This window comes from Pempheris klunzingeri, chromosome 17, assembly GCF_042242105.1.
Source record: "Pempheris klunzingeri isolate RE-2024b chromosome 17, fPemKlu1.hap1, whole genome shotgun sequence".
NCBI lineage: Eukaryota > Metazoa > Chordata > Actinopteri > Acropomatiformes > Pempheridae > Pempheris > Pempheris klunzingeri.
The window spans coordinates 14941014-14962903 of NC_092028.1; the positions used below are offsets into that span (position 1 = coordinate 14941014).

General features: G+C 40.5%; 3 protein-coding genes across 4 annotated transcripts; 2 read left to right on the plus strand and 1 right to left on the minus strand.

Moving 5' to 3' along the window:
• Positions 1-1869: 1869 nt before the first annotated feature.
• On the minus strand, positions 1870-6394 carry LOC139216647 (cell death-inducing p53-target protein 1 homolog). Of its 2 annotated transcripts, none has more exons than XM_070847833.1 (5): positions 6239-6394; positions 4012-4171; positions 3612-3653; positions 2433-2577; positions 1870-2258 (listed from the first exon to the last, which is right to left on the minus strand). In XM_070847833.1, exons 2-5 carry the CDS (start codon positions 4154-4156, stop codon positions 2153-2155), a joined length of 438 nt encoding a protein of 145 aa, XP_070703934.1. In that variant the 5' UTR covers positions 4157-4171; positions 6239-6394; the 3' UTR covers positions 1870-2152. The 2 variants fall into 2 exon arrangements, with proteins under 2 accessions (XP_070703934.1, XP_070703935.1); XM_070847834.1 differs by having other exon boundaries at positions 6285-6292.
• Positions 6395-11801: 5407 nt separating this feature from the next.
• LOC139216311 (myeloid-associated differentiation marker homolog) lies at positions 11802-14019 on the plus strand. The gene is made up of 2 exons (XM_070847403.1): positions 11802-12304; positions 12941-14019. Exons 1-2 carry the CDS (start codon positions 12038-12040, stop codon positions 13526-13528), a joined length of 855 nt encoding a protein of 284 aa, XP_070703504.1. The 5' UTR covers positions 11802-12037; the 3' UTR covers positions 13529-14019.
• A 1097-nt stretch (positions 14020-15116) lies between these two features.
• On the plus strand, positions 15117-16214 carry LOC139216313 (myeloid-associated differentiation marker-like). Its single transcript, XM_070847404.1, has one exon. The coding sequence runs from the start codon at positions 15260-15262 to the stop codon at positions 16112-16114; it is 855 nt and encodes a 284-aa protein (XP_070703505.1). The 5' UTR covers positions 15117-15259; the 3' UTR covers positions 16115-16214.
• The last annotated feature ends 5676 nt before the right edge of the window (positions 16215-21890 follow it).

A 21890-nucleotide genomic window follows, 5' to 3' on the forward strand; every position in this document is an offset into this window, starting at 1 on the left:
ATAACACAAAGAAAGTGACTCCTCTCTTTCCCCACCCTCAAAGATGAGCCGTGCTACAGCAGATTCAGTCCAAAAAAACACATTTATTGTCAGATAGTAAATAAACAAAACATTCCACAAAGACATCAACTAACTTACCAAACTTAACCCTTTCATGCATGAATTATGATAACCTCAGTCAGGGTTTTTTACCAAGCGTTTTTATTCATCTTTAAGCACAAAAAACAAGGTTTGAACTTGTTTTTTTTTAACCCATATTTTCTAAACATATATTTACATGTCTAGTAGTTGAAAGATAGCTAGTGATGCATGATGTACAATTCAATATAAAATCAATACTTGGAAAATTTAGCAATTGCATGACTCCTTAGATGTTACTTGATGTCACCATATTTTTCTTACCTGTAAGGGTCTCTTTTTATAGAAGGTTTGAAATAAAAATGAGCAACTTGGTGTTTCTGGCTGTCTGTCGACCATCTTGGTTTCACTCTTTTTTTTTCCACTTGCAATGGCTTGGCCCTGGGTAGCAGTGGATGAGGTGATGCAATAGAATCCCCTGTAGTGACTGATGTGCAACTATGCCATCAAAACTCATGCATATACAAGAAAACAGTTTTTGAATAGCTTTACACTGTAGTGACCTCTATGCAGAGTTAAGAAAAGAAAATGAAAGTAGATACAGGGCTGTTATCTCTCTCCCTAACAAAACACAGGAGAAAAAAAGAATAAAAAGAAAAGGCTTCTCGCCCCTATACTGCTTTTAGTCTACATATGCAACATTCACAATAGTGATTACATGAGCAATTATTCGCTGTTCACCTACTTGAGCTGAACTGATCACTGGATGTTAAGAAAGTTCCTGCAGCCAAACAGACTTAAAAGTTGGTGTAGGGTGAAAAAGGTTTGTGCTTCTCTGGAGTTGCAACATGAGACACACTGTCTGCCTCTATCTGTGTGTCTGTGTGGAGACAAGAGTCCATTGTTCTGCATAAAGTCTGACTATGAAAGCCATGTTAACAAATGGAGGACCTTTAAACCGATACAGGATATGATGAGTTAAAGAACCCTTTTTGTTCACATCCATGATATTTTATAGGTACAGACATTGAAACTGCAGTGAGAGATGTTTGTTTAATACTGTTGGTATGGTGTCAGTTTGGCAATTGTAGATTAGTTTCCCCACCTGTACAACAATGTTGGTTTTCTCAATTCACCATCTACTGTATTGATTTAAAATTAAAAACCCTGTAGAGTTTCTGTGGATAGAATCTCTGCATTTGATAGCAAGGTTTCATATTTAATGGCCATTATTAAAGACAGACTCAGTGCAGAAAGACAGGCCTGTAATTTGCTATAATTAATGTAATTTGCTGTATGCATGCTATCTACCCCTGCATTTTATACTGTTCTAATCCATATTATGGCAAGAACCACTCAACTAAGTAAAGAGAAATGACAGCTCATCATTACTTTAACATATTATGGTCAGTCAGTGGGACATAATTTCTCTCAAATAACAGGATGTGTGTGTTTTTTAGTGATTCTCTGCAAGTATTAGATGGATCGCTTAGAAACTTATTCCAGATGTCCACTGGTTAAATAGTGAATTTAGCACCACCAACAGGTCAAATTGTATTTTGTTCCAGCACACCATCAGCCTTACTTTGTGTCAACAGTGCTTTAAATAAATGCAGTATTCAAAACAGAACAAAAAATGACAAGAAAATAGTTTAAACTGAGTCAAACATTAAAATGACAAACAATGAAACGCAATGAAAAAAGAAAACACCAGCCTTACTGGAAGGGCACAGAGGAAACCTAATAATGCACAACAGAAATTGCAACTGGATTCACCACTGGACAAACAAACTACTTTTCCTTTTTATTGTCATGCTTGTTGGTTTATATCTCTTGTTTAATGAATTACAAATGTACAACTGATTGCTGAATATAAACTCCCCACAGTATGATGCTTCACCACATACATCATTAGCAAATGACCAGTCGGAGTAGGATTGTAATAATGATAATGATGATAATGATAGTAGTTTTTATATTGATCAGTATCAAAATGATGTTGGAGTAAGTAATGCCATTAATAGGCTACAGATAAACATGTAGTTCTTCTCCACCATTCACTGTCAGGATAGTTTCACATTCGCTTGTATATGTAGATGACTTTCTGGCAGGAGGGGCAGCGATGCTCTACGTCTTGACAGGAATCAACGCAGAACGGGATACAGCAGCAGAGAAAACACCTGTAGAAGGAAACAAAGCAAATTACAACTTTCCAGTTTTGTTCTTATTGTAGTAATAGTGTGTTTTTTGTGCTTTCTCTCTATAGCTTCAGATTTAGAGTCTAAAATGTATTTTTCTTTTCCACAAGATAAAAACTACCCAAAACTAGCTTCAACCCAAGAGGTTGTTTTTACCCAAAGATGGCGAGACCTCCACAGATGGCCCAGGCCATCAGGCCTGGTGTGTGCTCTGTCTTGGTGATCACAGTCTGCTGGCAGTGGGGACACACAGTTTGTCCTGGGACGTCATGCAGCGCAGGTGTTACTATCATGTGAGTCACTGAGGACGAGAAATGCCCAACACATAAAGTAAAGGATTCGTCTCTGTTTTCTTTTGTCTCCACACTGACCTTTTTAATCCTTGTAAACCTGTAACCAATGTAATCAATAACATCTGAGAATAGACACATTTGAGACTGATCAGGTTTGCAGTGTTGGTCACATGATTTTGCACCGTTCATGTTGATACATGCAGACACATTGAGTCATAGAAAGCTGTGTGTTTTAACGAAGGGCCCTGCATCTTTTTAGGTATTAACTAATACTGTTTTTTTTTTAAAAATTGTATAATTTATTAAGATTTATAACTGGTGTGGCCCTCACTTCTATCATTTCATTACTGCACACTCTGCTTTGGGATGTCTTTACCAGATTTGGGGGTAAAATGCACTGACGTAAAAAGACCAGCAGAGGCTGCCAATAGTAAGATAACTGAATATGATGACAAGATGGTCTTCTGCTTCTGGCTTTCTATGGTCCCTGTCTGGTAAGTCAAGTTATTGATCCAAATAGAGGGTTTCATGGTAATGGACGGTTCAGACTGTTGTCAGTGTGTAGAGTGAAACTGTCACTGAACACAAAGAACACCTTGACATCAATGTGAATGTTAGAAATATAACACATCCTTTATGCGAGGTTAAAAAGAATTAGCTTTATTAGTATGATGTTTTTACTCATGGAGTTGTATATGAAGAAGATATACCTGTGATAGGAGGCTACAAGCAATACTCAAAATGTGGCTGTACACCATAAGAACAAACTGTGAACAATAGCTATTTGTTTTGCACAGAGGCTATGAATGGGCTATTCTTCAGATCACTGTGTGGGAGAGCGAGGACTTCACCCTCTGGGGCTGTGATGCCGTGTAGAGGCAGTTCTCACCTCACAAAGAGGAACAAAAACATGCGTACCGTGTGTTCACATGCATGTGCTGTTTGTGCAAGGTGTAAATGTGTGTGCTCAAATGGTACAACAATGCATGCGTGTCTGTTGAGTTTAACATAGAAAGGTCTTCGGTCAGGTGCATCGCCTCACCTGTTGTGGCAGGTACAGCCGGGGCTGCAGCAAAAGGAACACCTGGCAGATGAAACACATACCAGAAGGGAAAGGGACGGTTCAGATGGTTCGTCATAGCGTAACGTTTTTTGCATAAAGAAAATGTATTTTTAATTTGTGGATTTTGTTTAGATTTTATTTAAATTATTTCCTCTACCTACTGGGTGGTTATTTGTATATGTGGTTATGTTAGGTTATGCAAAGCATGATTCAGATGATTCACAGAATCAAAGGTCCATTTGTTTTTCACAGAAAAAGGTGTGAAATGGTGTGAAATAAGTGTTGTGAGGCCTCAGAAGGGCAAAATTAACCCTGGTCAAGGATACAATGACATCTCAAGAGTAACGGTGTCGTCTTTTAAATCAAGGCAGACACACACCTCCTTGGTATCCAACAGGTGGAGGTGCCACAGGGGAGAAGCCGGGTTGAGGGTACATCCCTGGCTGAGGCACTGCACCCCCATAGTTGAGAGGCGGCCCAGGGTACGGCGGCGCTGATTCCTGTGGTGGGTATCCTTTTTCCATCTTCAGAAATATTTGCTGTATGTGAGAAATGTGTATTGTTATTGTTTTCAGCTGATCAACTGGCTTTCAAGTTAAAAAGTAAAAGTACATGTTTAGTAGATACATTGATTTGTGCTATTTTAGAGCTTTGAAAAGCAGCATTGTTGTGTAACAATCTATGCTTGGCACAATATAATAAGTTATGAAAGGCTTTTAGCCTTAAACATCCCCAACATCCTCCTTTGAAAGCACGATGGCCCCTTCAACCCTCTTGTTTAGCTTTGCAGTGTGTGATCTACTGTAAATGAATGACTAGTAGTGGTTATGTCAGCTGCATTACAATTTGATTTCCTTAATGTATTGTATTCCTCATAACAAGTAGCAAGGGGAAGTAAAGGTTTGTACAGCTTGACAAGTGAGGTGGAACCTCAAACTTCACTTTTCACATCCTCTTCACGACCCATCTGACGTTGTCAATAGCTGTAGTCAAATGTATGTGGCATAGTTTAGACATAAGGTTGATAGTAATGACAGAGAGGTTTAACCATAAAACCTTTTACCATGGATCCTGAATTAAGCAGCATGTGTGAAATGTCAAGATTTCTTTGAGTGCAATCATAAAACTATGTGCTGGGACATTATGCCCAGAAAAAAACAGTGTTAGAGGAGCTTTTCAGATCCTTTATTAAACATGCAATAACTGATTGTTTGGACAGTTCAGGGCAGCGGATACAAGTTGTTCACACAACACTGACATTTTATCACCTTTTAAGTTGATATGGTGAACTTGTGACCAAACGGTTGCAGAGCAACATGATAATTCATTTGCAGTCGTGTCTCTGATCACCCAACAAATATAAGTCCAACATTCCCTCTCTTTAAGCTCTGTTTTTAGTCTCCAATGCTGCCTGAGGAAAATGTCTGGCTATCTAGCTGTTAAATGCTTCACCGTGTTCACCAGCTAGTTGCTAGCTGCATCTGTCTGCTGTTTGGTGCTCAGCAGGTAGTTTACCAGAGCTTATTTAGCTGAAAACAGCTGCCTCCTGCAACCAAAAAGTACATCATGAGAACCGAGAACCAAAACAGTAACGTTAATGGCCAAAACCATGATCTGAAACTGACTTTATTAAAGCTCTGTAAAGCCAGGAGGAACTGCATTATGAGTCTACATATATTACACAAGTGAAAGAACCTAAATGTTACCAGCCAAATGTATCAAAAGTAAAAATACTGATATTATCATTGCAGATGCATTAATGATGAACTCTTGTAGCTGGTCAAGATGTTGTTAATTTATAACTTACGTGCATAACATATATCACAAGATAGTTGGACTTTAAAATAACCATCAATACAGTTGTCAAATACGTGTAGAGGAGTAAAACGTCCAATATTGGCATCTGAATGGAGTGAAGTAGAAGTAGAAGGTGGCAAAACACTCAAGTAAATTATTCAAGTACTGCTGGAGAAAACTGTGCAGCTTTGAAAAGACTTCAAACCGTAGTACTTTTTCTCGGAGTGAGGAAGCCAGATGGAAGCAGTTAACTGCAGCAGTTTACCATATCGTTTTTTATTTGCATAGTCGGAGACGCATGAGGCAAGCTTAAAGGAGCTTTGCTCTGATAATGTTGCCTTGTACCTTTTCAAATCCGGCATATGTTTATTTTTTTGTTAGCTTTGTCTCATCATAGTGTTGTCATGCCTTAAAACACTATAGTGGATCAGTGGTTTTGATGATATAGGAGGATGTGGTGCCACAGTGTATGCTGGTCAGACTGTAGGCCCAGTCAGTCAGTGCGAGCCTGCCTGTGCCTCATCATAAATCCATCCTAAATCAATTAGAGCAACATGAGCCACACACACTGAAGCACTCTAGTTCAGCACAACAGAGTGCTGGTGCCTCACCCTGTTTTTTTTTTTCTTTTCTTTTTTTCTCAACAATGTGGCTGGATAAGCTAAATTTCTGAGAAAATCTATTCTTTAAAGATGTGTAAGAATAATATCAGTCAGCTCACACAATAACAAAATGGGTAACATCAACATAATGGAAACAACACTTGATCATTACAGAGACACAAATGTGTAAAAATAAGGTTTACCTACTTGAAACCTCCCATGAAAAGTAAAAGAGAGTTAAACACCCTCTCACCCTCTGGAGTTGCCTGGTCCTCACTGAGGTCGGATGAAATGCAGCAGAACGAAGAGAGCACTGCTGGATGACAGGAAGCAAATAGAAAACAATTGCTACAGAGGGTTGGAAGGCTAAGAGAGAAAGGACAATCTGTACTTCCTTTAGTGCAACGTAGTGGACTGACCGTAAGCCCAACAACTTTATGATGCCCCCACCCTCTTTTCTCCTCCCAGCATCCCATGTGACTTGGGAGGGTCAGAAGAGAATATTGAGAGTGGTATTACTGTGTTTATTCAAAAGCTAAGCAAATAATGGCCAGTATGGCCACAGAGCTCAGCAGAAGAGAGGAAGAGAGAGTGTGTTTGCTGAGAATAAAACATTCTTCGCTGGCCTAATGTAATGCCTCATATATGACAGACGCAGTTTCAGCCAGCATTCCTTGAATAATCACATTCATCACATCACCCGCACATTTAAGAGAACACATACGCATTGTTATTACCAAAAACTGGAGTTTAAGATCAGGGCACCATGTAGAGAGTTTTTTTTTATTTTTTAGATGAACTGAAAGAAAAATCTGATTTGAGAGGGTTCTTAGTTGTTGTTGAGGAACAGACTATTGCCTATTACTGCCACAACAGCTATCTGTGTTTTTCCCTGTCAACAGCCTCTAGTTTCCTGTGCTTTAACGCTCTCTCAACCTCATTCATTTAATGAGAACCATGTGACAAACTGAAACCAGTCTACATGTTTTCCACAAACAGTCCTGTTGAATACCATGTACACAATCCAGCTGCCATGGTTGTGTGTGATAGTTGTGTGGGACTGGGAGGTTCGTTACATCTTGGTAATGAATCAGAGAGACATGAATCAACAGGAGAAAACAGCCGCAATACTGGAAATATGCCTCAGTACAAGTGTCACTTGCATGTTGTTGTCACTGTTATTCTTATTATTCTATACCTGCATGGGACATCTCTTGCAGGATGACACCACCATAACCCATTCTGTAATGATGTTTCCAGAACAGCACATTTTAAATAGTCTTCTTGATTATATTATGGCACATCATGTGTGGTTTTTAACTTTTAAGAACCTACACAGGGTTTAATTACAGACTTACTCCATTTGACTTTGCACAACTCATTGAGTCAAATCACTGAAGCATCAATCAACAGTTATATGTCGAAGCTGTGGGCCACTAGCAAAGCAGAAGAACTCTAAAACAGCTAACAAACACACAGCCCTGGCATATTATTACCTCATAAAGCTGTGTAGACTAACTCCCAAGGGTGACAAATAACTGGAATAGATCGTTATATTAAGATAAGATTGATCAGCTGAAATCAAAGGTGAGATAGATATGGAGTTCACATGTACGATCTTATCTCTCACGTTATAAGGAAATTCACCACACTAGTTCACAATAAAATGTTTTGCCATAAATGCTTGTCAGTGCCTGTACAATTCGGCAGACATTCTCTGCCACGCACTCTCACACTAAGTGAGTGTGGATGATCCACCTCTAAGCACATGAGCTTGACACATAAAGGCCTGATGACTGTCAGGAAGGGGCTGAGGACACTGAGAGGTCACAGGACTATCACAAGAGCCTTACCCATCACATCAGGCGTGTCCTTTGCTGCAGCCACACTGATAAATACAGGCAGGCATGGGAAAGTGCTGCACTGACTTTAAATGCAGGGAAAATAACTATTTTAAGACATAAGACATAAGAGGTTTATTGTCATTGTACAACTGTTAACAGCATACAGTCTAACAAGTCTAAAGATTAAAATATAGATGTGTATATCTATATATATATATATAGATATAGATATACACACACACACACACATATATATGATAAATAAATATATATATCAATAACAAAATAATGATAACAATCAGGAAGAATTATAACAATCTTATACAGTCTTGAACAATTTTGAACAAAGAACAAATAAATAAATAAAAATAGATAACAATTGGCTACAAATATTCACATTCAAGGGGTAGGTGGTATTAGTGCAAATATAAAACTTGAGAAAATGGGTGTGAGTGAGGCTGGGTGTGGGATGTGGTGGGGGGGGGGGGGGGGGGGGGGGGCTATAGTGTGTTTAGTAAAAAGCTGTTTTTTCAGCCTAGTGGTGCAGGCCTGAATTGTCCTGAATCTCCTGCCAGAGGGAAGGAGCCTGAAGAGGTGGTGGGCAGGGTGGGTCGGGTCTCGGGTGATGTTCCTGGCCCTGCTCTGACATCGGGTCTCAAAGAGTTGACTGATGGCAGGTAGATCAGACCCGGTGATCCTCTGTGCCGTTTTGATGACCCTCTACAGTGCATCCTGCATACCATGCTGTTATACAGTACGTCAGGATGCTCTCCACCGTGCACAGGTAGAAGTTGGTGAGGAGGTTCCGTGGTAGACCAGCCTTCCTCAGTTTCCTCAGGAAGTAGAGGTGTTGTTGTGCTCTGCTGGTGACATGGGAGGTGTGTGTGCTCCAGGAGAGGTCCTCGGTGATGTGAACCCCCAGAAACTTAAAGGTGGGGACTCTCGCCACAGCCTCTCCGTTGATGGTCATAGGAGCAGTGGCCGTCCTCCTGGCCCTCCTCAGGTCCACCACAATCTCCTTGGTCTTTTTACTGTTCAGTATGAGATTGTTGGTGGAGCACCAGATTGTCAGGTTTTGTACCTCGCTCCTGTATGCTGTCTCGTCGTTGTTGGAGATCAGCCCCACAACCGTTGTGTTGTCCGCGAACTTGATGATGGTGTTAGTTGCGTGGACAGGCTGACAGTCGTGAGTGAAGAGGACAAAGAGGAGGGGGCTCAGGACACATCCTTGGGGCACACCGGTGTTCAGGGTGATGGAGGAGGATGTGTGATTCCCCAACCTGACAGACTGGGGGCAGTTATTGAGGAAGTCCAGTGTCCAGTTGCAGATGGTGGAGTTTAGGCCGAGGTTGTGCAGTTTAGAGACCAAGGTGCTGGAACCACCTACCACCTGTCAAGCTAACAGGGCAATAATGTTAACTGAAAGAACATTTTAGTCTTTATTTTAACAGCTTTGCGTTTATCATTTCTCTTTCATTCTACTTCTTTTGCCCAATCTGTCTATCATTGTGTCAGCCTCTCTCCACCACCAGTGTGACCTTTGTCTTCCCATCTTTTGGCCTCAAGTTTTACTTTACTTTTATCAGCTCATCATGCTGCTGTTCTTTCCCACATCTGTAACCAGATCTCCCCCTTTTCTTTTCCCTGTTAATTTCTCTTCCTGTCTCGCCCAGATCCTGGCAGCTCTGGAGATAGGTCGCTGAACTCTCACTTCCTTGCTCACGGAAAGCGGGTGCTGAGTGAGTCTGGGACCCAACAGACCACTGAAGTGGTAAGGAAGCATAACAATAATAATAATTTTTCACTATCGACACCTTGTTTTTTTCTGGAAGCTTTCTTCTTTGTCTCCTTTTTCCTGTGACTCACAATCTATAGCCCACTTTTGTGAATCCAGTTTCCTTGTTAGTGAAATAATTCATTTTTATTATGGAATTGTTATGGAATCAAAATGTTTTCTGATTTGTAATCACCACCACTCATTTTGTTGCTTCCAGTGAAAACCTGAAGAGGCCAGCTGCTCTGATGTTATTCATGGAAGTGTGTTTAGATTGCTGCATAGCTGTGCGCCGACATCACCAAGTGGTTTACACAACCTGCAAAAAAAACAGTAACACTCTAAGAACTAGCCATCACTGCTCTGCTGTCCTCTAGTGGCCATGTCGATGCTGATTGTACTCCTACAAAAGAAAAGTGCTGTGGGTTGAGTGTAGGTGGTGCACTGCAATAGACTGACAGGTTAACATTCAGGAACTGATAAATAAAAACTTTCATTTTGAATCAGGGAATCGATTTTTGGAATTGGGATTTTTTTCATTACTTTTTAACCTTGTTGACAGCAAGCTCATCTGTCCTTGCTGGAAAAGAGGGTTTGAGGTTACCAGAGATGTAAGTGATGATAAGTTGAACAGTTAAGCCGGATGATTTAATGTGCGACCATGCTAGATACTATAGTGTCATGAACTAGCAATTTTTTGTAGTGTTATTTCCACCAACCTTGCACAGCAATGGTTTATTGGTGTTTAATTGTGCTGATAAGTAGCCATGTCTTATTCTGCACACACCAGATGTATATTCTGGCTCAGTCTCAGTTATTTTAGCCATGCTAGAGACATTTCTTTTTATCCACCTGTCTTTACAAGAGGAATAACGAAACCATAAAACTGGTAGGTCGTATTTGGACTCTGGTCAAGTCCCAACAAGTTTTTTTTTTTTTGATGACAATGGAGGCAACTTATTGTTCCCTTTGTGGTTGCAGTGCCATATCTGAAAAGCCTCTGTTATCCGTGTGATAAGAAATTATGTTAAATATACTGTTTGCTATTCCTCTAGTTGTAGCCAGTTGAATAAGCTGTGCTTGTTCAGTCATTTAGTCGTAACGGTAAAATGAGTTTCACACTGTACCACATCATGTACAGAAGCAGCGAGTGTTGTTCTGACACTGGACAAACACTCATCAGAAAGTCTGAGGTGTAGCTCTGAAGGTTCTTTTGCTTTTGAATGGGTCCTCAGTGTATCAATGTCACAATTGAGTCATCTCAATAATTCAGACATTTATAACTATTAAGTGTTTTTAAGGACAAACCAATTTGCTGGGTTTTGCCTTGTGAATTTCATGTGGCAAAGGTTTTTCCAAAATGGAGAAAGCATTAAGCAGCCATACTTCAGTCATGACTGGCACTCATGTACACAAGCACATCGAAGCGATTTAAAAGTTGTCATGCTTTCTTTCCTCCAGATTTCATTGAAAACGCTCACATTTTCCAATATTTTTGGAAGGTTGTGTAGGTCTTGCAGACTTGGTTAATCTATATGCCTCCATTGTATCCTTATGCAACACAATCTGGTTACTCTGTCTGATTAGAGCCTGATTCAGAACTCTGTTGATGGATTTATTTCACATTTACAACTTAAATAGCTGATTCAAAGTTTGTAAGGACGACATTTTTCAGATGACTTTCAGATTAAGTTTTTTAAGGTGCTTATGTGTGTGGTGTGTGCAGTTGGCAGTCTGTAACAGTTGGTAGTTGACTGGTTTTAATTTGGAACAGTGTTATAGCCCTCAGTAGATTAGTCCGTGTCTTAAAAAGCAAAATGTAAATCCTAAACCCTGGATCTTGTTTCCTTTGCAGTATCCCATACCTACATTTTTATCCACCTGCTGCAGCACTAAGGCCCCTCTCAAGCCTCCTGTAACACATTTACAGAACTGAGCTATTGATGGGCAGGCATGTCACTAACTTAGCAAACACAGTCAATGAGCAATTGGGTAATTAGGGTGTGCTCTGTACAGCCGCTGTGAAATAACAGAACTATTTTAGCCAACTGATAAGCACATAGAAGTAAGCAACGGACAGCTTCCCCCCCACTCTGCCACTTCATATAACTGTCACGCACTTGCGCATTAAACAATTGGTTACTGGCCTGGGCGGCAACAAGGGAGCGGCCAGAGGTTCCACAGTCTGCTTTCCGTCTCCGTCACAGACCTTCAGGTAGCGGTTATAGGATGAGGGCATAGGAACGACAAAATTACAGAGCTTTTCAGAAAAATACTTGAAAAATATATAATTAAGTTGAGTAAGGACAGAGGCTGGCGAGGAGGTGTGAGATCTAATTAGATATCTATCCAGAACCGCAGTGAACAGACCACAGGGTTAAAATTACCATGGTTACACTGGACTTCAGGACGCTGATGGCGCCCGTGGGCATCGTGCGGCTACTGGAGGTGGTCTTCAGCTGTATCTCCTTCAGCCTGGTGGCGTCAGTGAACTACTATACGTTCTCCTTCTGGACGTGGTGCATGTTCACCTGGTGCTTCTGCTTCTGTGTCACCTTAATTATCCTCTTCCTGGAGTTCACCAGTCTCCACGCTAAGCTGCCCATCTCCTGGGATGACTTCACCACTGCTTTTGCCATGTTGGCTACTCTAATGGTGAGTGTCTATTTCATTCTGGTGTTATTTGTCTTGGTCCACAGATATTTTATGGATAAACCTGTTAGTTGTTAGTGAATTACATTACGGCCACTGCACATTACTGCATTGGAAATATAAAATGAAACAGAGGAAAATAAATTTAGGAAGAATGAAAATAGATGAGCACACATTTTAAACTCATACTCAGCGTGTGAGCTTTGATAAACAGTAAGGAGACAATATTAGACAATATCATTGTACTCCCAATGCATAATGCAAGTAAAGGCAGCCAAATCCACATTACCACAAAATGAATTGATGTAATTATCAGCAAAAACACCTGTAATATTATTCTTGAAACTGGAAGAGGTTTCAATAAGTTCATGCTACATTTAGCACCCCGACAATTTCATGAAAAAAGAGCAACAAGGACTGTTTTATCCACCATAAACTAAGCACCATCTTAAATCAGTAACCTTGAACACCCCCATATTTGGATGTTTGCTATTTTTTGATGCTAAAAGATTAATACAGTATGGCTTTCAAATGTTCTCATGGTCCACATTTGGTTCTGCTGTTAGCACTGCACAAGAAATTTAGTGAAAAAACTGCTACAGAGTATCATTTCATACTTTTCACTTTCCTCTCATACAGGTGCTCTCCTCATCCATCATCTATCCCATCTTCTTCACTTGCCCCACCTGTGGCAAAAGCATCGGTGCCACTATTATTTCCATTCTGGTGTTCATCCTGTACGCTATAGAGGTTGGCCTGACCCGGGCTAAACCTGGCGAGATTAGTGGATTCCTGACCACAGTCCCGGGTCTCCTCAAGGTTCTGGAGGCTTTTGTGGCCTGCATCATCTTCATCTGCTTAGACCACAACCAGTACTCCAAGTTTCCAGGGCTCCAGTGGTGTGTTGCTGTCTACTCCATTTGCTTCATTTTTGCCCTCATTGTCATTATTTTTACCATTTGCCGTCTTTTGTCTCTCTTCCCCGCACCATTTGACAAAATCCTGACAGGCTGCAATGTGCTGGCGGTACTGATGTACATGACAGCCGTGGTCATTTGGCCGTTGTACAGCTTCCGGAACAATTCGAGGCCGGATTACTGCTCACACACTTTGTGTCCATGGGATAATTTGGTGGTTATCTCTTTCATGACCTGTTTCAACCTTGCCGCTTACATTGTGGATACTGTTTATTCTTTTAGGCTGGTCTTCATCACCAGCAGAGCGTAGACTGCAAATATGCCTCGTGTTTCAGATGATGGCAATCTCCGAAGTTCATTAGACCACAAAGATTGATGATGAGATACGACTTCTGTTAAACATGTTTTATTGGTTGCTGTTTTAATGTTGACCCTTTTAGTGCATATTCTAGTGTGTGAAATGCGATTCAAATGTGATAAAAGTGTGGGGTTGTTGTGCTTGCTTGCACCACCATGGGTGCGGTGTCACCTCCCCACCTAAATGAATAGATCATAAATGAGTAATCGGTTTAAATAGCTTCAGTGTCCTGCTTAAATGGTGTTTGCAAAGGTGTGTCAGTGCATATTCCACGAAACACAAAGCAGCTACAGGTCTCAGTTCCACAGCTCCGCCCCCATTTGTCTATAATGGGCACTGGGTCAGGAGGGGTCGAATGACTCAACAGACTTGTCCTTTAGCTCTCTAAACTGAACATCTTTGGCACCTTTTGGCATCTTTTTGAAGAAATTTGAGGACATCATGTGTTCTGGGATGTAGTGACTTGTATCTTTTCACTTTAGATTACACAGTTAACTGATCGTGCAAAGATAAATCTGCAGATTAATCTACAATGAAAACAGTTGCTAGTCCTTGAACATTGGCTCCAATATTATTTCAACAAACTTACACTTTACTGTCACAAAATGTATTCACCCCTCTGTCGTGCCACATTTAATGATGAGAGAAAAGCATGGAGAATGAAGGCAGTTTATATTTTTGTACTGTATGTTCAGCCTTCTTTTAACAATATAACAAAAGCAAGTGAGTAATTAAAGTTAGATTAAAGCTTATCTTTCAGATATCCACGACAACCATGATAACTGATATAACCTTTGACCAGTCCATGCATTACTTCTCTCTACAAAGTCAAAATGGAGACTCTGGAGCAGAAATTATAATGACCTCATAAGACAAAAAAGCAGAGGAGGAAGGGAAAAGACAGAAAAGGATGAAGAAGAAGAGAAGATAGAATATAATCGCACATCCATTTTAGAATAAGTGCCGTTGTTGTCATATATATCTAAAGAGACTTTTAACCTCTAGATATTTGGTGCAATGTACAAAAAGGATGTTTTCATGTTGTTGATGTGTTCATGTAAAATGTCAATGTTTTGGTTACAGCAATGTTAACAGTGATGTAATGAAATATGATCATTTTGTAATACAGTAAATACAAAAAAACATCATACTGTCGTCTCATGTCTGTTTTGTGTGAGGGCAGTTTTTAAAAGGTTCTTTATTAAACGTAGAAATGCTCAAAATTCAACTTCTTTTTTGTACTTTATTCCATAAAACCCATAAAAACGCCAACTTTTGTACTACCCAGGAACAATAACTCAAGTGAACTGAAGGACAGGATTTTCCTCAGGATGTGACCCACGCCCACTCATTGTTTTGGGAATCGGCTTCTGAACAAGCCTACTACTGAGGACCACAGTCCAGAGTGTGTGTGTCGTGAGGTGAGCGATAACACCTAACCAGTATCCAATCCGTGGGGGGAAGCAGGGGCCATAAACTACACAGATAAGCCCAGAATGATCTGTTTGACTGTACACCAACACACTTAGAGTTTCAAAGAACACGCCTGCTGGGGCTCTTGCTTACATGGATTTCTTCAAAAGGCTATTTTCTGCACTGAGGGATGGACTGAGTGGAGTCAACTGACTTTGGGAAACAAAACAACACCTTTATTTGGTCAAACAGACTCATTCCTGTCCAGTCATGACCGGCGTGGAGTTGCGGTCACTCACCCAGCCTGTGGGCATCATGCGAACAGTGGCAGCCGTCCTGACTTGTATGTGTTTTAGCCTGGTAGCAGCCGCAGGGTATGTCTCGTCATCCTACTGGGCATGGTGCATGTTCACCTGGTGCTTCTGCTTCTTCTTCACCTTCCTCATTCTCATCCTGGAGTTTACCACTGTCAGTACTAAATTACCTTTCGCCTGGGATGACTTCACCACCGCCTTTGCTATGCTGGCGAGCCTCATGTGCCTCACCGTCTCCATCATCTACCCCACCTTCTTCACCTGCAAGACCTGCCACCTCCAGATCGGAGCCTCTGTGGTGTCCTGGGTCTGTTTTGGGGTGTATGCAGGTGAAGTGGCCTTTACTCGCCTTCGTCAGACTGGGCAGAACAGCGGCTTCCTTTCCACGTTGCCTGGCATAATGAAGATGCTGGAGACGTTCCTCGCCTGTCTCATCTTCACATCCCTGGAGAAAGGCCAGTACTCTGCCTTTCCAGGACTGCAGTGGTGTGTGGCCGTGTACTCCTTGTGCTTCATCTTTGCCATCTTCATAATCCTGCTCACCGTTGGACAGCTCACCTCTTTTTTCCCGTTCTCCTTTGACAAGCTGGTGATCGTCTATAACATTTTGGCAGCAGTGTTGTATATCACAGCTATGGTGATCTGGCCGCTGTATAGCTTCCACAACAGTACGAGACCCAGTGACTGTGGCCACCTCTGTGCCTGGGATAAACTGGTGTTGGTGACTTTTATGACAATCCTCAATGCTATTGTTTACACCATGGACACTGTCTACTCAATATGCCTTGTGTTCTGCGTCAGTAACCAGTGAAGCTGCTGCTCAACAAAACAAAATGTGTCCTAGGTTTGCAAACTTTGACCTATGTCTTAAAGAGATTAATTTTGTTGTTGTTTTAGACAAAGTGCAATATACTTAACCCCTTGAAGGTCCTCAGAAATAATCACGTTAAAGATCCTTACACACATAAATGTGTATGCATAAAAACAAGCCATAAAAATGTTAAAAATCTTTCTTTTTTTTTAAATTTTTTTAAAATAGTTTTTTAGACCAGCATCAGCCCTAATCATACATATCAAATTTTAATTAGTTTTTTAAAAAATTAACCCTTAAATTGCCATGTTTTTGTCATGATGCGCATCATTTTATGGTCTAAAATACACAAAAAATACATGAAAAAAATTGAGAACTCTGAAAAATTCACCATCTTGCAAAATTATAAGCAATATGCATGAAAAACTGATGAAATATGCTAAAAATAAAAATCATAACACACTAGAAAGTGCTGAAGACCCTCAAAGGGTTAAAGTCAAATTAGTTAATGATTAAAACTGTCATAAAACATGATATACAGCCTATAAGAACTTTGGATCCTGATACACAAAGAGTGATCAAACACTGCAGGTAATAACACTGAGCATTTACCTTGGTTTATTGCACTGTGTGATAGTCTAGCTCTGCCACATGTAAATCTGTGTGCTTTCACATTCATTTCTTGTCATTTCTTTATTTGGGGGTGGTGCAGCTTTCCATTAAAGGAACAGTTTGACATTTTGAGCAACACACTAATTTGATTTCTTGCGGAGAGTTAGATGAGAGGATTAATACCACTCATATCTGTACAGTAAATGTGTCCAAGAAATAGTCCGACTACAACGAGTTGTTTTGACATTTCAGTTTTGTGTGGATGATCAGCAAGATGATCAATCTAGGAGGGATTGAAGATCTTGTGACAGTAGACATTTTTGTCTAATGGCACATTGTCCATTAAAGCTAGGTAATGACTGATCTTGTGGAAAAACTATTGAACAGTTGTTCAGTGTGTAATGCTTGAACAAGAAAGATGGTGTGGTTAAAACAGTGAATGAGTTTATTCTGAAAGAAATGAGATGAAAGCAGTGCTAAAGCCATCATTATCATGTCCACATGGAGTAGAGGCCAGGAGGACGGTTCACTATAACGAAGTGTTTGTCATGTTTTCCAGGTTGGGTGTGAAAGACTAAGAACAAGACTGTTGGTGAAGAGTTGATCGATAGGTTTAAGTTGAAAATGGCTGAAAATTCAGACATGACACAGTAAGCCAATTAAACCATTAAGATGCTCTGATATGTGATTGTTAACTAATGATGACAGAGATCTAATGGTCAAGAGTCAGTGTTGCCAGGTGTACGATAATTTTGCCCTCTGTACCATGTACGATCAATAATCCAAAAAGAGGCCAAAAGTACGATAATTTGACAGTTTCCGTGAACGTGTGGTTCAGCCTTGCTCAAATCTGCCATACAGTTTTTGTGAACTCTGAAGGCATCTCATGTCATGTGACATTTCCAACCAATTGTAATTTTCAGGTTCTGTTGCTGATGGAAGCACAAAGAAGCGTGCAGGCTAAGCTAACCCAACGCTGACGGTAACCTTGTGTTTATTGTGCAGACATGATAGCTAATAATGGTTTTTCCAAAAAAATGACCAACTACTCCTTTAATCCTAGTGGTATGAAAAACACTGTCTGCTTAACTGCCCATTTGTACTGACGACAGATAATATGAACAAGAGAGAGAAACGCCAGTGAAGGAGAGAGAAAAAACGAGGACAGAGAGATTGACGTAGACACACAGAGGTAGGATGTGTGGGAAAAGTGAAAAAGAAAATCCTTTAATCAACAGGCAGCAGCAGCATGTGGATTTGGATTTATCACAAGGTGTTATCTGTCTTTTTTCTTATTCAGCTTCTTTTCTTCCTCGGTGATTTGGGGGGCCAGGGGGTGGAAAGCTAGAAAGTATGACTTTCTTTTCTTTTCTTTTTTAACCAAGTGGAAACGTAAAAAGGACGTCATCCAAATCTCACTTGTAATCCCACAGCTATTGTGCTACCTGGCACACCAATCTGTGTGAGTGAGCTCGGGTCAAATGGAGCAACTGAAGCGTGAAGTTTTGCTTTTCTTCTCCTGTCAGCCTGTCAGAAACACAGAACACACTTAAGTCAGCAGTCGCTGTAAGTCAGACATATTTCCTGCTATTTCAAAGGCATTTTATGCAAAGAAGAAACCTCAATAAATAACTTAACATCAGACTTAGACTTCTTTTATTGATCCCCCATAGGGGGAAATTTACACGTTACAGCAGCAACAATAGACAAGAAAGAGTGAATAAAAGCAACATTGGAAAATAAAGCAATAGCAAAATAAATATGTGCTGTGATGATAAATAAATATTTACACTATGGAATATTTACATTACGGAATATTTATACTATGTATCATAAAATAAAATGTGAAATGTACATGTATGGACAGGAACATGGACAGGAAGGATCAGGTAGATTTTATTCTCAGTGCCTGAGTAGCCTCTGACTCACTTAAAAAGTCACCCCAGGTTTCTGTAACCAAAAGGAGCGCATTTTATCTGCATCCTCCAAAAATAATGCAGATGCCCTTTGGGAAAATCACTGACTGACAAGATGCATCACCCCTCTGGTTCCAGCAAAATTGGTCTTGTGGTGTGGTAATTATGGGCTTTTAAAGTTACTAAATGTGACCTTCAATTATAGCACCCCATCAGGCTAATCAGTATGGGCTCTTAAACACCAGAGCACAGTGCCAAAGTGCAAATCCAATCTCATTTTGTTAAAGTCTAAATTTTCAGACCTCTTTTCATTCTTGATTTTGTTTTAGATTTTAGTCAAGTACCAGTTATACAAATGATATATACTACATCTATACTGCATGTGTTTATATTTATGTATATGTACACAGTATGTGTATGACAGTCTTTCTACATCCTTGCTCAGCTGCATGCTGTGAGCCACAACGTTGAGCACAACAGATAACCGTAGTTGTAAGGCTAACAGGATATGAGTCACTGGGCCTCACATCTACTGCGTTTCCTTTTTTATGGTCATTTTCTTCCATTAAACTTCTCCTCTGATTAGTGGCCTTTGATTCAACTGTGCAGCAATCAGATGAGGACATCATGGACATGAATTACTGCATATCAGTTGGCACAACTTCAAGAACGTCTCTATTAGAAAGAAACCTTTGTATGGGTGTGGGAGTCTGAAAGTTTGCACTGTTCCTATGTCAAACGTTAAAGTGTGGGGACATGGGTTTAGAAATATGACACATAAGTGCCATTCCTCTCTATTACACCATCCTGTACACACACATGACGTTTGAGGTGCTTATTTTGAGCTCTGTCCACTTGGCTCAGATCCATCCCTTTCTGCACATACAGGCTTTCACTTCCATTAAAATTCAAATGTTGCATAAATGCTTACTAATGTATTTTTTACACATTTCTTTATCCACGTGAGAATTACTTTTAAAAGTAGCTTCCTGACAAGTAAAAATTATGATTGTCAACTTTGTTGGTAATAAAACATCACAGCCTTTCAGTCTTGGCAAATGCCTTGAGAGTTTTATTACAGCTTCAAAAAGAATGGCTTTGATGTTTGACGATGTTCGGTTGGGGCTTTTTAGGAGAATCAGAGGATACCTTTGCAAGGAAATATCTGATCCATATTGGCTTTACGTAGTTCTTCAAACTGCCCCCTATGAAGGACCAGTTATTAACCTGAATACTGGGTCCCAATTAGTAAACCCATTAATAAATAAACCCTCCCAAAATAATAAATCCCAGATTTTGTGGAAATTAAACCATAAACACGTGAAGATCTTAGTTAAAACAAAACATTGTTCTTTCTCCTCGAACAGTCACAGACCAAAACTATTAGACTCAATAGTCACATCATCACATCATCAACTATCAAGTTACACACATCCACACTCTTCCCAGCCTCCACACATGATAAACTGAGCTCCATCATAAATCATGTTTAAGTCTAATTGCAGACAAAAACTGATTCATACAAAAAAAACCTCCTTCAAACACACACACGCTGTTTATATTATGTGTCACCTCTGTTAGCTTGTGAAATGCTAATGGCACAAGCAGCACAGAGATGCTGCATGCCGAGTCCACAGCAGTCAACAGCTCCATCTGGCGTCTGTATGCAGATAAACAGCTACATTAACAGAGTTTTAACAAAGGTGAATCCACACCAATTAGCTGGTGTCACTTAAAGAGGTCGTGCACACTAAATGATATGACTGTAATGTAATGAAACACATTAATGATGTCTTCATGGTGACATTTCTTACTAAATATATATAAACCTGCATTTCATGGGTCAAAAATGGCTCATCTAGTGTTTTAGCTCGGCTTGAACCTTGCAAGGCCAGTGCTGAGATAAAGTAGACAGGCTGGGATTTATCTACAGTACGAACTTTATTCTTTTTTAAAAGAACTGGTGGTGGGTGGTAACACCCGCCTCTGTGACACAGCAGTCATTTTTAAATATATGCTAATCAAGACTCATCATTCACGGGAGTTTACTAGCATGAATGTATAAGGAGAGCTGGATACAGCATTAGGCATTAGAGGGCTCCATTCATTCCTATGAAGCTGCTCCGTGCCGCATGAAGCCAAAAACTGTTGACTTCCTGGGAGTAAAACTATCCTGATCTTTCACGTTGTTGGACCCATACAGCATGGCGTATGAGCATCTCTGGCCTTGGATCAAGTTCTGATGGTGATTTCACGGGGGTTGTGACTCTCAAAAAAATGTATCCTGCGCCATTCACAGGAGTTTATGCTATAGAGAGAGAAACAGAGAGAGAGACAGAGGGTTCCAAAAAGAGAGAGAGAGCCCAGAGCTCTGTCTTTGGGCTTTGCTGAGCTTGGAGGACAAAAGAGGCCTCTGTGGCATAGGTGCCTTATAGTTTGGTGTCATTTTTCTCTGGCCAGGGAACCAAACCACTCCTGCCTCACACAGCCATGACCCCCCCACACCCTCCTCCACTCCGCCCAATTATGCAGTGGGCAGAGTTAGGCTCAGAATTAGAGGTGAAGTTACACTTTAATCATTTCTTGACACTTTTTAATTGACAATTGAAGCAGAAAGTAAACAACATTAAGCTAATAAGCAGCCTTGTTAGCTGGCTGCATTAAGAGGCCTATTTTCCCTGCAAGAATAGAGTGTCCAGTTTTAATATTTAAGTAAAACTGCATTCATTTATCTTTAAGCTTTAACAGCTAACTGGCCCCTGGCTGCTGTGTGTCATCTTAACCACTGGAGATTGTGGCTAAAAACAAACAGAAGAGTCAGGTAGTAAGAAGTGACCAAATCAGCTGAACATACAGGCACAGAGATTGATTGATTGATTATTAGTATATTCTGTCTTACATCCTCTGACCTCAACGCACAGCGTCAGCCACAGAGGCGCCACTTTGGACATCATCTCATTCATTTCTTCCTTAATTTCTTTCTCCTCCACATACAAGCGCACACACACACACAAATACACACATACTCTTCTGTCTCCTCTTGACGATCAGCGGTGGACTATTGATTCAGCTTGCTTGAGACCACAAACGTATCACAGTCGCACTGCTGTTACCTTCAGAGAGTTCTCCAGTCGGTTCCAGCTGATGTTTTGTCACGGGCCAGCCGTGGTTGGCGACTGACACGGCTCTGATATGATCTCAGTGCACATCCCCACGGGGGGGAAGCTTGACATAAAAAGACAGGAGGT

Bases quoted from the DNA above. Each gene is read 5' to 3' on its own strand.
- LOC139216647 (XM_070847833.1), bottom strand. From the start codon at position 4,156: ATGGAAAAAGGATACCCACCACAGGAATCAGCGCCGCCGTACCCTGGG. The intron at 3,654-4,011 runs GTGTGTGTCTGC...TTCATCTGCCAG, and splicing joins ACCTGTTGGATACCAAGGAG to GTGTTCCTTTTGCTGCAGCC. The intron at 2,259-2,432 runs GTAAAAACAACC...TTCCTTCTACAG, and splicing joins GGAGGTCTCGCCATCTTTGG to GTGTTTTCTCTGCTGCTGTA.
- LOC139216313 (XM_070847404.1), top strand. From the start codon at position 15,260: ATGACCGGCGTGGAGTTGCGGTCACTCACCCAGCCTGTGGGCATCATG.
- LOC139216311 (XM_070847403.1), top strand. From the start codon at position 12,038: ATGGTTACACTGGACTTCAGGACGCTGATGGCGCCCGTGGGCATCGTG. The intron at 12,305-12,940 runs GTGAGTGTCTAT...CCTCTCATACAG, and splicing joins CCATGTTGGCTACTCTAATG to GTGCTCTCCTCATCCATCAT.